General features: G+C 42.0%; 1 protein-coding gene across 4 annotated transcripts in view; it reads right to left on the bottom strand.

Annotated features, from left to right (window-relative positions):
• plcb1 (phospholipase C beta 1) overlaps positions 1-14534 on the bottom strand; it is a 68578-nt gene that overhangs the window by 22095 nt on the left and 31949 nt on the right. For all 4 annotated transcript variants that reach the window (XR_010329456.1, XR_010329455.1, XM_064330982.1 and 1 more), the window contains exons 6-14: positions 12469-12522; positions 12025-12100; positions 9658-9758; positions 7619-7785; positions 5353-5499; positions 4907-5064; positions 4085-4167; positions 3509-3593; positions 2577-2754 (exon numbers count right to left, since the gene is read on the bottom strand). Coding sequence is in view for 2 of the 4 variants with exons in the window: in XM_064330982.1 (XP_064187052.1) it covers positions 2577-2754; positions 3509-3593; positions 4085-4167; positions 4907-5064; positions 5353-5499; positions 7619-7785; positions 9658-9758; positions 12025-12100; positions 12469-12522 (1049 nt within the window). In the remaining 2 variants the exon portion in view is untranslated. The remainder of the gene's footprint in view (positions 1-2576; positions 2755-3508; positions 3594-4084; positions 4168-4906; positions 5065-5352; positions 5500-7618; positions 7786-9657; positions 9759-12024; positions 12101-12468; positions 12523-14534) is intronic.

Below are 14534 nucleotides of genomic sequence, written 5' to 3'. Positions count from 1 at the left end.
GAACAGTGATGTGAGCAGTGAGATCAGCAGTGATATGAACAGTGATATGGGCAGTGAGATGAACAGTGATATGATTGGTGAGACGAATGGTGAGTTGAGCGGTGGGATGAGCAGTGAGATAGGAAGTCATGAGCAGAGCGATGAGCAGTCATATGAGCAGAGAAATGAGCAGCAATATGAGCAGTGATATGAGCAGTGAGATGAGTGGTGATATGAGCAGTGAGATGAGCAGTGGTATGAACAGTGAGATGAGCAGTGATATGAGTGGTGAGATGAGCAGTTATATGAGCAGTGGTAATATGAGCGTTGGTAAGGTAAACGGCAGTAAGATGATCTGGTATTTGGTGAGGTGGTATATAATAGCTGGAGTTTCTCAGAGAGAGGGGAACCTGTAACTCAGGCACAACCCTTCTTTGTCTCTCATGGGGAAAGTCCCTCTAAAAACCTGAATCACTCATAACACTACACTTCTGGCTAAGTTAGCACCAGCTAAAGCTCTCTTTCATATGAAATACGGACGCAAACTATTTTAAGATCGCCAAAATACCTCAACAGTGCACTTTCAGGTACCTCTGTTGAAACTTACAAGTCCTTAGTTGCATTTCTCTAAACCTGAAGACGCTTCAGGATGTTTAAGGAGAATTGTAATACAATGAATAATTTATAAAATTTCATAAAGCTTCCCTGAGTAGGTTACCGTCAGAAAGTAGCTTAATAAAATATTAAGAAAACAGCTCTTCAGGGCATCAAAGAAATTGTTTACTGAATAATTACAAAAAGCACTTTGTAGGTTAATGTAAAAAAATGCACCTTACTGAATAATTAACAAAAAACTTCTGAGCAGTATAGGGGTAGAAATCTCTCTCAAGTGAAAATCATCATGACACTCCTTTGCTAAAAAATATTGTTTTTAATAAGACACTGGAATAAATAATGCATACTTGACTCTGGTTTACAGAAATTATTTAGAGTATAGTGGCTAAACAAAATCAACACTGCACAACATACTATGTACCCAATGTATGTGAACATATATGATTGGACAGTGAAGGAAGCAACCACTGCCCCCTAGGGATTTCAAGAATTGTCATGTTAAACTATCGAGTTACAACTATGAAAACAGAGAATCTGCAGTTAAATAACAGTAAAGTAGGAGCACTTTTGCATGTGGTAGCCTTTGCCTCAGAAACCATTCTAAATTCATGATCACATTAAAACTTAAGAGATTAGGAGTCGGTGCAATTGCCCACTACAAGTAGAAATGAACACTAATATCACAAAAATATCACTTTTTTTGGTGTGTCCCTCAATTTTTCTGCATAATGTATTCCTTCAGTTTTAGAGGTTACAAAATTGGCTTGCATGTCCTCGGCAACAACACATACAGTCAGCTGCCATTTTTCACTCTGCAAGCTATTGCCCACTGGAATACTGTACATTACAAAAAAAAAAGCCTTGGGCATCATCTATGAAACGTTTGTATGCAAGGATTTGATCCTACATTTAATAGCTTTGATCTCCAGAGTATGTGTACAAACCTTTCCTCGTGGCTATGCATCTGTACTGCAGGCTCAACACATTTTTTCAGAGGAGAGAATATTTTTCCAATTCCTTCAGATGAATAGTCTGCTAGACCTAGGCTGTGTAGCACACTTCAGAGTTATTTTTGTAATAAGTATTGGGAGACACTATGTTTTGACCATTAACCAGGTATTACAGTGCAAGCCATTAACATTACCAAGGGCACACACCTTTATAAAAATAGAACAGCCTAATAATAATAATAATAAGCAATACCTTTGCGGTTTTAATATTTCAATGTGTAAATTTACACTACGTCATGATTGATATACAGAAATGTTATATTAGTCTTATTGGGAGCAAGCACCAGGAGGCTTGTATTGACAACTGTCAATGACAACTCCGCTGAAATGAAATAATTGTAACAAATATTAAGCTATGCAATACTGAAATGTATTACATTAACATTACTACATACTATCAAAACAAAGAAAAGAAAAAGAAAGCTGTAAAATGGCTACATATCAATTTTATATATATCGTGAAATTATTTAATTGCAGGGGGTATACGGAGTATCTGGCAGTCGGAGGGTTGCTGGTTCGATCCCCTGCCCTGGGCGTGTCGAAGTGTCCCTGAGCAAGACATAACCCCTAATTGCTCCCAACGAGTTGACTGGTACCTTGCATGGCAGCCTTTCACCTTCGGTGTGAGAGTGTGTGTGTGAATGGGTGAATGAGAGGCATCAATTGTAAAGTGCTTTGGATAAAAGCGCTACATAAATGCAGTCCATTTACCACTTACCATTTATATAGCAGAAAACTGAACACATATGGATATTTGAGGGAGCTCACTGGGTGGAGTTGATGACCTTGTTCACAGTTTTAGGATGATTTGTGATTTATAAACAGACGGTGCGTAGGAAGTATTTAAGAACATTTATCTGTACATATAGCCATTTCATAAACTGTTTGCAGGAACATATAAGGAGAAGACTGCATGCTCACATTCAGGATGAATAGATGATTTTTTAAATGAGACCCCTAGGTCACCGTACCTGCACCAGGTGACGAGGGCTCAAAGGGAGCGGAGGGATCGCTGGCGGTGCTGGAGGTATGCTCCGCCAGCTTCTTCTTAGCGCTGTCATCGGAGGGCTTGGCGGATTTCTTCTTGTTTTTAATGAGTATCTTACCCATCAGCTCCAGGGGGCTGGGCAAGGGCACACCCGATTCCAGCTGCGAACACCAGGGGGTGCCAAACCCACCAGTCAGTTTTCACAATTCCACAGCGTGCGCTATTTTACAGTCTGTACTCGCTATTCCGTATTAGTCACTGCTGGATTCCAGACTCACCACTCTCTGTTCTACACTATGGCACTCTATGTCATACGCAACCATTCTATTTTCCAGCCACCCCTTTTAGATTCCAGTCACCAATCTTAATTTGACACAACACTCAATTCCATGGTCAACACTCTCTATTCCAGACTCATTAGTCACGATTCGGCCACAGATGGTGGGGTAGTATTGGCACTGTAACGGATTCATGTTCCAAAACTGTTTCCACATTCATGTCATTTTTTGGCAGTAATTGCTTTCTGCATTCAATAATTGCATATTTACTGATACTAATAAATGTATTTAGCTAATATTTAAGTCTAACTAGTAATACTAATGACCATTTCAGTGTTGTTAATAGCCAGCGTGTGCTATTTTAGCTATTATAATGTTTTGCAAATCTGAATGTAAATAATAATGCACATTAGTAAAGGCACAAATTCACATTTAAATGCACGGAATAGTGGACATTCCATGTTCCCATGAAAATAAACAAAGATAACGTTTTACTTTGGCAAAGTATTTTGCGTCTGTGTACGCCTGTGCTGTGGTCATGGACATCAGTTGAAAACTGGATCTCGTATTACTTTCACGATGTTAACTCGCACCGTATTTCACCAGATTTCACATTACTGGTACAGTAGTTACTCACAGGGTATTTTTCCAGAGGTTCAATCAACAGCGCGTCACCGAATATTGATCTGCAGTATTCGGCCATCTTGGCTTGTTGCTTCGGACTGTGATGCAAGGCAAGAAGGAAGAGAAAGAATTTACTAAGAAAACAAAACTGTCAACAATGTATGATTACATGCCGGCTGTCAAAGCACTATGTTACATTATTAAAACTGATAAATAATTAAAGCTGTATTAAAAATGATAATAGACTGCAATTCAAGAGTCATTTCAACTACTTGAGTGCTTCTTTATTGAGGGTGAGGAATGGAGCAACCATCTTCACAATGAGACTTTTCTGCTGTGTTTACAGTGCCTCTGTAACGTGCACTGCAGAAACAACATGTTGCTTTACTGTCACTCACAGCACAAAGCAATAAGGAGAGAAAGCCACTGTGCATAGACAGCTACTGTGAGCTCCTTCTATAAAGGGAGGAGAATTATGGAGGAAAACTAATTATGCATTATATAATCCTGTACGCTCTTTCTGTTTTCTTGTTACCATGACAGCGTGAGGACAGAAGAACAGGAGAGCGTCTGAGGGTGGATAACTCACGAGTCCACGTGGTTCTCGAAGGACAGAATTACGGGGAAGGGTGACGTTTTGAAAGCGCATTCAGCAATGGCCTCAATGACTTCCTGGAGAACAGAAAAGACAGTCAGAGTTGACCCTGCTCTAATACATGCCTCATAAATACGGTACGCATAACCCTTGCTGTAACACAGTACTCAAAAACCCTGCTGTAATACAAGCTCCATAATACAGTACTCGGATACAAGCCTCATAGAACTGTACTCTCATGATACAAGCCTTATACAAGCCTTACAGTACAGTTTATATCAGTGGCAACCAACCCTGTTCCAGGAGATCTACTATCCTGTAAGCTTTCATGTCAACCCTACTTTGGCACACCTAATTATCAGCTCAATAAGATCTCTAGCTATTGAATGAGTTGTGCTTCGCTAGGGTTGGAGTGAAAACCTACAGCACAGTAGATCTCCAGGAACAGGGTTGGTTGCCACTGGTTTATATACATACAAAAGAGGAAAGTGGCAATCTAAGTCATTATCAGGTGGGCGGCAGTGTAGTATAATGGGTAAGGAACTGGTCTTGTAACCTGAAAGGTCACAGGTTCAATTCCTGGGAAAGATACTGCGGTTGTACCCTTGAGCAAGGTACCTAACCTGTATTGCTTCAGTATATATCCAGCTGTATAAATCGATGCAATGTAAATGCTATGTAAATGTTGTGTAAGTCGCTCTGGATACGATGTCTGTAATGTGATGTAGCGTATCAGTTATTGCCATGATAGTTTTGATTTAGGACGCCACAGCTTCTCTTCTCTGGCTGTGTACTCCCACTGGAGCAGTGGTCTACCTTGAAGGAGATCTCAGAGGTCATGGTGAAGCCGTGCGTGATGACGGGCTCCTCCTCAGCAGTTCGGCCCTTCCAGCAGTCCAGCTCCACGCAGCGGCAGCCCGACAGCAGAACCTGCCGGTACATCTCCACTGATGAGTTCCCTGCCAGCTGTCCCGCTGTGGAGACAAGACACGTTAACCCTGCTGTTACGCCTTTAAGGAGTAACATCGCAAACATGATTAGAAACATTCCAAAAAAATCTACTTTTCACTTCAAAGGGTTAAACTTCCTGTACAGCGGCCACTTTGTACCCCCAATTTCCTGTTCAGCACTCATTCCGCACAGTCACTTCCTGTTCAGCAAACACTCCGAAAAGGTTGTCCACTTCCTGTTCAGAGTCTGCTTCCTGCACCTGAAATGCTCCCCCCCTCCCTAAACACACACAGGTGTGTCACATGACCTACCTGTGAGGTAGGTGTTGTGGGAGGAGTTGATGAAGTAGTGGGAGAGGGGAAAGGTCATATCTTCACTCTGATCCAGTTTCTCAGGAGGGATAACCACGTTCTCCTCACCAATCAGATACTGGGAAAACCCCTCCACAGAAATTTGTCCTGTGACAAAAACAGTCAAATAAACAATAAGTATATTGGGAAATCCCTTCCAGAAAAATCTGTCCCTTTGCGAATGCAGCCAACCAAAAATGTTGGATCATGGTCTATTTTTGAAGTTACGAAATACAAAGTGACAACTGACTTTGATATTTAGCAGCTCAGATTTAATTGGCTGAGACATACACTGCTTTATTGAGAGTATCCTTATCGGGGGTAGTCTCAGCCAGAGGCATTATGGTCATCTTTCAAAAAAAAAAAAAAAACTCATACACATTTTGATGATGGTAAACAACTTCCATCTCCTTCATTGAGAGGGTAGAGCCCTCTTCTGCCTGTTCTCGTTTGGGAAGCGCCGGAGTGGCAGGCGGCTGGTGTCACCGAACAACGGAAACCACCGGAACGGGAGCGCCACAAACCCGGGCGCTCAGCAACAATCCCCCTGGAGACCAATTCCCTAAACCAGTTTATACTAATTAATGCGCTCCTGCCCTCTAAGGAATTCCCTATTTAATTACCAAAGGCCTTCATTAGACAGCCGAGTAGCATCCTACAATATTGCCACCCGGGAAAAGGTGTGCCGTGGCAATTGGGGTTGGGCTTTGAAGTTCTGAAGGTTGCAGGTTCGACTACTGTGTAGGACACTGCTGTTAAACCTGAAGGTGTTCAGCCTGTGTCATTGACTCTTTGGGGACTGTTGTGTGCTGTCCTAAAATATAACACTTAAAAACACAAGTACAGATGAAAAGTACAGAAGTCACTGCAGAAGAATTTCTGGGGGGAGAAAGATTTCAAAACACAACTCACAAACCAAGGAGGTTCAACGCCAAGATTAATCAAACGCCACTTCATGCCTATAGAGGGAGCTATAGAGAACCAGTGAAGAGATCCATTCGAGCAGATGGAATCCTTTTTACCTTTAAACCCAAATACTGCACACAGGCAAATATGACGCTTCACTAATTTGGTGAGGGTTTGGGTATGCGAGAAGGCAGTGGGTGTTTGTAGGTCATCGACCCTTCTTCAGGACCAGCAGAGAAGCAGCATGTTCAAGCTGTTTTCTGTCCGCTGCATTCCTAGCCTGACTTTAATGACGACGGCCAATCAATCAGCCCCATCGCCATTGCAAGCTGCTGGAAATGAACGGAAGCGATCATTTGTTTCGCAGCACCGAGACAAGCTGACAAGGCCACCCGATGGAACTACTTCACTGCTTGTCACACCCTCCTTACTCATCACCAGTTTGGTGATAACGATCCAAAACAGTGACATTTTTTCAGTCTCCCAGGAGAATGTCAAATTTGACTAATTGAGGGTGATTTATTTGAACCATTTTTAACTATTTATTTTAAATTTCTCTCTCCATTTTTCCACTTATTTCAAATGTACAATCGTGTTTGCAGGCCACTACCGGTGCCCTAATGTCATTGGTCTATCCTGCTGCCTGAGTGCAGGCAATTCTGTACCATGGACTCTCTTCCAGAGCAGATTCTGTCAGAGACCGTTTGTCTTTATTTCGTGGCCCGGCAGTTGAGCGGCCCAGTCATTGCATCAGAGGGGTACATTTCAGGAACAGCTGTCAGATGGATAGCTGGCGGCTGATGGAACAGAGCACTCACTCTTTACAGGGACTACCTGGTCAATGGAAAGCTTCCCCTTTCTGGGCGATACTACAGCTTATTATGAGCCCTCCTGGGGGTGTGCTGGCCAGAGCTGGCACTGGCAGGATCAGGATTGAAAACCAGTCCAGGCAGTGCATTGCTACATTTAAACCCAGTGACCTATGCTGAACAGGGCAAAAGGGTGACCTGTCAGAGCTCCAACAGGCTCTGGACCACGCTGATGATGAGACACGCACGCACGCACACACAAACACACACACACACACGTGCACACACACATACACACGCACGCACACACACACAAACACACACACACACGCATGCACACACACGCACATACACATGCGTGCACACACACATACACACACGCACACGCACACACGCATACACACATGCACGCATGCACACGCACACACACACATACACATACGCACGCACACGTACGCACACGCACACACACGCACATACATGCACACACAAACACACACACACGCACACACCTCTCTGTGCCACGCCGCTGTCTGGCTCATATTTATCAATGAGCAGTTGGGTCTGGTCTGGCTTCAGTGGCGGGTACAGGATCTCATTCAGTCGCGGGTCTCGCTGCTTGTTGTTGACGAAGTCTGTCATCTGCTCCACACTGAGGTAACGCCCCTTACTGGCACCACTGCAAAGAGCCAAAGGAAGAGAGCATTACAGCAAGAGACAGAGACGTGGGAATTAGCGTTAGAGACAGAGACAAGGGCATTCGAGCTAGAGACAAAGAAGAGGGCATTAAAATACAGACAGAGAAGAGGGTATTAAACTACAGACAGAGAAGAGGGCATTCGAACTACATACAGAGAACAGGGCATTAGAACTACAGACAGAGAAGAGGGCATCAGAACTACAGACAGAGAAGAGGGCATCAGAACTACAGACAGAGAAGTGGGCATTAGAACAAGAGACAAAGAAGAGGGCAGTAGAACTACAGACAGAGAACAGTGCGAGGCACTCGGTCCAGAGGAACAGATTTATCTCGGCCACGCCTACCGGAGGAGAGAACACAGGCACCTGGGATATGTTAACTAATATAGATGCTTAAAGGCGTGTTCCTCTCCATGGTACAGGGCCTGGATCAGGAGCACACACCAGGAGAGAGTGAGTCTGTTGTGGAGTTTTTGTTTGTTTTACGACGTACAGAAGACTAAGGAAATGCTGCTGAAAAGCTGGTCAGCTGCAAGCGGCGAGCTGAAAAGCTGTCGTATCTCTTTTACTTTCTTTTGTATTTATTTCAGCTTCGTTGTGTTAGTTTATTGTTTTTGCCTGGAACCAGTGAGGGGGAAAGGCAAAGTTTTGTTCATTTGTTTTCGTGTTAGTGCGGGTGCGCTCTCTCTCTCTCTCTCTCTCCATGTGGCAAACCCGGGATTGCACATCTCCCTCCCAGGGGTGTCAAGCGGTGTGTGACAGAGGGAATTACAGCGAGAGACACAGAAGAGGGCACTGGAGGCAGTGCAGAGTAAGGAGGCATTGGAGGCAAAGACACATCAGAAGCAGTGGAGAGGGCGGCAGCAGTAGGCACATTGTTAAAACATGAAATGATTGATTCAATTGATATTAAATCATCATCACCCCCATCTGCGCTACCACTGTATGTGACTGTAATTACCCCTGACTGTGATATTCTGCGCTGGTGGTGGGGGGAATTTTATTACCGTGAGGACAGTATTTTACTGATGGGAGACGCACCCACATTACCACCCCCACATTACTTAACTCATTTAGACAAATGGAAGCTAATTGAAAGCGTCCAGATTATTAAAATGATCATACATTAAAATATCATACATAATATATCATACACCTTGCAGCCACTGGTGTAGGTGGCCCAGTGGTAATCTAGACAAAAAGTATAATGTTCAGCAGATAAAGATGTAAAGATTCACCACATTCATTATATTAAAATTATCACTACAATAAAAGTATCACTGCATTAAAAGAATCACTGCATAAAAAGAATTACTACTTTAAAAGAATCACTATGTATAAAAATTCACTACATTGTAGCCAGGCTATGGTAGCATGCAGTCATTCATTCTCACATGTTTATGAAACAAAATATTTGTTGTCTCATCTCTGTACGTCTTCTCACCCTGCCTCACCCTATAAAAAAAGCCTGTAACAATTTAACCATTGTAATTAGCATTGATTTGCTCCCAGACATTGCATAGGTAACACAAACACATAGCAGCGCCGAGCTCGATAGAGCCGTGTTTGCACTGCGCGCGAAGCGTCACGCTAATCCTTGCACTCTGACTGATTACCTGCTAATGACAGCGCTAATGCGTTTGGCACATCTGCTGAATAGGGTGCTAAACGGTTTTCCACAATCTACACATGCTCCCTTTCACCAAGCCAGCTTTACAACTGTAATGTTGACTCAAGGCAGTCTCCCCCCCATTGCAAATCAATGTTTACCACTGCGGCATTTTTTTTTTTTTTTGCTGCATTCAGTTGCAAAAATGTTTTTGATGTGCCTGAAAAAAAGAGCAGCGCTCACTTCTCTGCGAAGATCTGGTCGATTTCTGGTCGAGGGCAGATGTTGCTGAGGAAGACTTTGTACACTTCTGGGCTGAAGTTCTCCAAAGGGACAGAGTCATTCTGAAGAAGAGGAAAGAGTGGGTGGTACAGGTTAAGATTCCGGGTTTCAGCGTTTAGGGATAAATTGTTAGACGTAGGGGTGTCGGGTTTAAGTATCAAAGACTGAAAACCAGTTTCACAGACACAAATTAAGCCTAGTCCTAGACTAAATTCACTTTTTAATGAAGATTCCCCATACAAAACTCAATTTAGTCCAGGGCTAATCTCAATCTGTATCTGTAAAACCAGCCCTCAATGTTCAAGAGTTCGTTTTTGATTTTAAAAATCAGGACAGTCTTCTTAACGAGCCTTTTCTACACGTGTAAGTGTGTGCTTGTGTGTGTAAGTGTGGGGAGGGGGAGGGGGGGTGCATGCTTTGCACTGCTAAGGTCACAGCGAATGAAAGACATGTGACCAATTTACGACTCAGTCATTCAGCAGGACACGGCGCTGTGGGATTACCAACACTTATTTTTAATTGCACATTGTACAACAAAAATCCCTGCAAACCTCTGCTAATTACCTGCTGTCTGGGGTAGCTCGTCTGCTTTTTCGGTCCATTAAGCATACTAATTGACTGCAATTCCTTACAGATCGTACAAGCATGGTGTGATGAAAATCTTGTGATTGGTAGGGCTACTGTACACTTTTTTCTCCATTACATTTTCTCTGGTGATTTCGAGCTCCTCTGAATGTGCTTCTGTTTGCTCTTTCTGTTTGGTTTTTATGCCCATTTATGTCAAAAATCATTAAGAGCAGAGGCTAAAGAAAACATGTTCAGCATAGCAATTTTTAGCATAGCGGTTTTAGATGACTTCAGTCACATGACTGAGATGAAAATATGATGAAATCCTGAAATTGCTACACCGGATAATACATTTCAATTGAATTTAGTTTTGAATTATTCAAGTATTGCTCTCTGGAATCACAAGGAAAAAAGTACTTTTAAAAAATGGCAACAAGCTGAAAGCTGTTAATGAGCATCCTTCATTCATATTGGTCACATTGGCCATTTAATCAATATTATTGAGAGTATTCCTGTAGCAATGCCCTAAGGTTAAAAGCAGTTGGAAAAAAAACAGCGTGGTGTGATGGTTTTTTGGACGGCGCAGTTCCTGTCACCCCCTAGTTCGAGATACACCGGCAATTAATCTTCACAAAAACGGTAGCTCGCTCCGCCCACTAGGGCATATTGTTAGAACAGTAAGACACATAATTACACCTCTCCACAGGGTGACAATGCAAGGACGCGATACTCTAACAAATCTAAAAAGACAAAAACTAAGTATCAGAGGCCAAGGCATCCATTAAAATACCAAAGCTACATAGCAGAGACACAGAACTATAAAAGAAAATAAAAATAACCAAAACTACATAACAGTGATACATATATTTAACATAAAAATATAACTAGCAAAACTACATAGCAGACCCCAATTTATGCATGCAGTTAAAACTACTGGCTGCTGGGGGGAAAAAAAAACATTTTTTTCTTTTCCTCTTGACGGAACAATGAGACAGAAAATGGATGGTTTATTGTTATCTTGTCAATTTGATTCCAGATGGTATACCAGTCGTTTATCATAAATAACGTAAAATCTATATAAATAACTTTCACAAACTAATGTAACGCCATAATCCATCACTAAAACATATACCGCAACATTATTGCCAGAAAAAAATGTTGTTTTAAAAAATGCATTATTAAAGCTATTGTTTATTGTTCTCACCCACTCAAGATCATGGATTTGCCAGATGGAGTTTTGAACCTACTTTATTTAGTTGCCATCTGACAGATTTGAATGAGTGTAAAAGCAGCCAGAATAATTTAAAAAATGAACACGAGAAGCGTGTGCTCTTCATTTTTCTCCCTTCAGATTTACACGGAGCAAAGGAGACAGACTGCATAATTCATCCAGCCCAGACATAGTAAAATAAGCTGCCCAAGCAATTTTACACTGCTACACTTGCCTTGAGCCACTCACAACATCAAGCTACCATTCCTGTAATTACCTCCATGGGTCACCGCTCATTCAAATCTAAAAGTAAGACTTTCCCAGTCAATTAATATGGCTTCTATGGATAAGATGAATTTGTGCCAAAATTTTGCACATTTGTTTCTTTTTTTATCACAAATGCTGTTATATTTAGTTTTACTGTTGCTGATATTAAGACAAAAACAGGCCGTACTGGTGTGGAGTTCACCTGCTGGAATGATGCCATTATGTTCTAAGGAAAAGCATGTTGTCTGAAGCTTAAACAATACATCTAGCCAAAATAGCCTCACCCGTCCAGATGGGAGGCTGCAGCTCTCCAGAGCTGTCTCCACGCGCTTTCTGTCAGCCGAGAACATCCTCAAGATGCTACAGAGAGGGAGGAAACAGCATCAGACAGCAACACACATTTAAGAGCCAGGCAATTACAAAAACAGACTCTGGCACGGATTCAATAAACATTCGTCTTTAACCGTGACTCACAAATAAATGAGAGGGTTTGTTTCTTTTTCTTTCCTTTTTTTTTTTCAAAAACACAGTTTTGGCTCTGCTTGAAGAAAAAAGTAATGCTTTCATTTTACAGCGAGTGAAAGTTAAGGACAAATGACGATTGGATAGAGACCGACACACTTCAACGGGCGATTTTATGTTTGCGTGACATTCATTCTAACATGTCAGTGCTATGTAAACCTGCTCATGTAACACGTGGTGCAGAGAGGGCTTCAAATTGATCTTACTTCTTGACAGGAATCCTTCCCTCAGCGTTGAGCTGCAGTGTAAGTCTTGTGTGCCTGTTTAATAGAAAAAAAACCTCTAATTGTATTTATTTCATCTGTGTGTGAGAGAGAGAGAGAGATAGAGAGAGAAAGCGAGAATATAACCCATTCCATTCTTGTTAAAATCACTGGTATTTTGAGACATTTATATGAATAAAACTCGGCAGGAAATCGGTTAACTAGCTAAAACAAACAGAATTCACATTTATTTTTATTTGATGTTAAATAAAACACATCAGAACTCTGCAGGACAGCATTTTAATGATCTGGAAGATAAACAAAGGGAAAATGAATCCAATTCTGTCAGATTTCATCCAGCAATGCTTGCTTATATGTGTAGTCATTTTTGCTAATAAACAGCATTACTTTTGTGTACATCTTTGTTAACATTACCATATTGATTACATCTATACAAAAAGCACTTTTCCCTCTCTGGTTCCCCCAGGAGACCAATCATATAAATGGCTGCCCTCATAGGAATAGCCATTGACTGCCTTATACTAAACCCATTTAATTTCAGCATCCTGCACGTGCCTGAGAAGCTGTGCTTAATGAAAAATACAATCCAATTTCTCAGACTCATGAAGAAAAAAAAACATTCCAAACATTTTCCCAGTTACTGTATCTACTGGGCTACTTACGGATGCCTGGTTGGACACAGTGTTGTCATAGCAACACAAAAACCACCTTACACACAGAGGTGGTTGGTGCACAGTGTTCTCTGTGCTGTAACACAGAGGCTACTGTACTGGAACAGAAGCTACACATTACTGCTGATTTCAATTTTCTGCAATATTACCGACTGAATGCTTCCACCACACAATTCATTTGGCAGATTGCAATTTTTGTTTGCTTTTCTGGATGAAAGCCTTGTGCGGCTGCGATAAAAATGGAAAGAAGTGGAGTCAAATGGAAGATTCCAGAAGGAGGATGACTAATTTGGGGCAGCACCTTCCTTCCTGTATTAATGACATGGCCAAACTACTATTAAACTCGCGCTGAAGAGAAAGTTACAGAAAACATAGGTACCTTTTTTCATAACACCAGTCTAAGTCTAAGTCTAAGGTCTAAGTGTTTTAGTTTTAATAAGAGATACCATACGAACATTGCCTTTTTCAGTTGTTACGTCAACGTCGGCAATCTAAGCGGCGTTTGTGGCCATAGTAACGGTAGAGAGAACCGCCTTCCTCCCGGGAGAGACAAGCCGTTCTTGAGCAAATGAGCTGAAGAACACTGAGAACCGGCGCTCTGGAACAGGAGTCTGTGATGTGTGAAACGATCTGGCTTGAATCTGACGTCCTGGCCTGTTCATCGCACTACACTGGGACAAAGGGTGCTTCTGCGCAGAAGGACCTGGCTGTGATTGCTGTCCTCTTTGGGTTTCGGCATTTAAAAATGCAACCGTAGGGATGACATGTTTCTGAACGTTGAATTTGGTAACTGGGGCTCAGTAGATAAAGTAAGCCATGGGTCTCGATGGCGAAAAACGTTTAATCAATGTGAAAACAAACAAAATTTCCACACCTTTCCTTTGCACCTACTCAAAGTGATGCATCAGAAAGTGACATATTAGAATTAGAATGCAATATGTGAATGAGCTAAAATATGTGCAAGCTGTAATGTCTTACCGCAAGTAGGTGGTATTGGACTTTGACTAGGTTTCTCCTTTGCTCTTTCACAGCTTAAATACATACAATAAGGGCTTCCTTTCACAAGAGAAGCACTGTGTGGAAGCATTTGTCGTTAAACCATTACTGTAGCATTTCAAGGTGAGTTGCATTGCTGTGAGGAGAAAGACGTTCACTATTAAAGTGCTGTCTGGTGATCAAGGTTGTCAGGTGAGGCACATCTACTATTATAAGGCAGGTAGGACAGTAACAATGTTGGCAGGTGAGTTCCAGTACTGTCAGATAAGGCAGATTCAGCACTGTAGCTTTGTCAGTAGAGGTACGGGGTTGTCTTGTGAGTTACATTTTCGGATAAGGCATTGAAACGTGCGGTACAGTGCTGCCAGGTGAGCTACAGTG

This window comes from Anguilla rostrata, chromosome 1 (assembly GCF_018555375.3).
Source record: "Anguilla rostrata isolate EN2019 chromosome 1, ASM1855537v3, whole genome shotgun sequence".
Classification (NCBI taxonomy): domain Eukaryota; kingdom Metazoa; phylum Chordata; class Actinopteri; order Anguilliformes; family Anguillidae; genus Anguilla; species Anguilla rostrata.
This window is presented reverse-complemented; position numbering and strand designations above follow the sequence as displayed.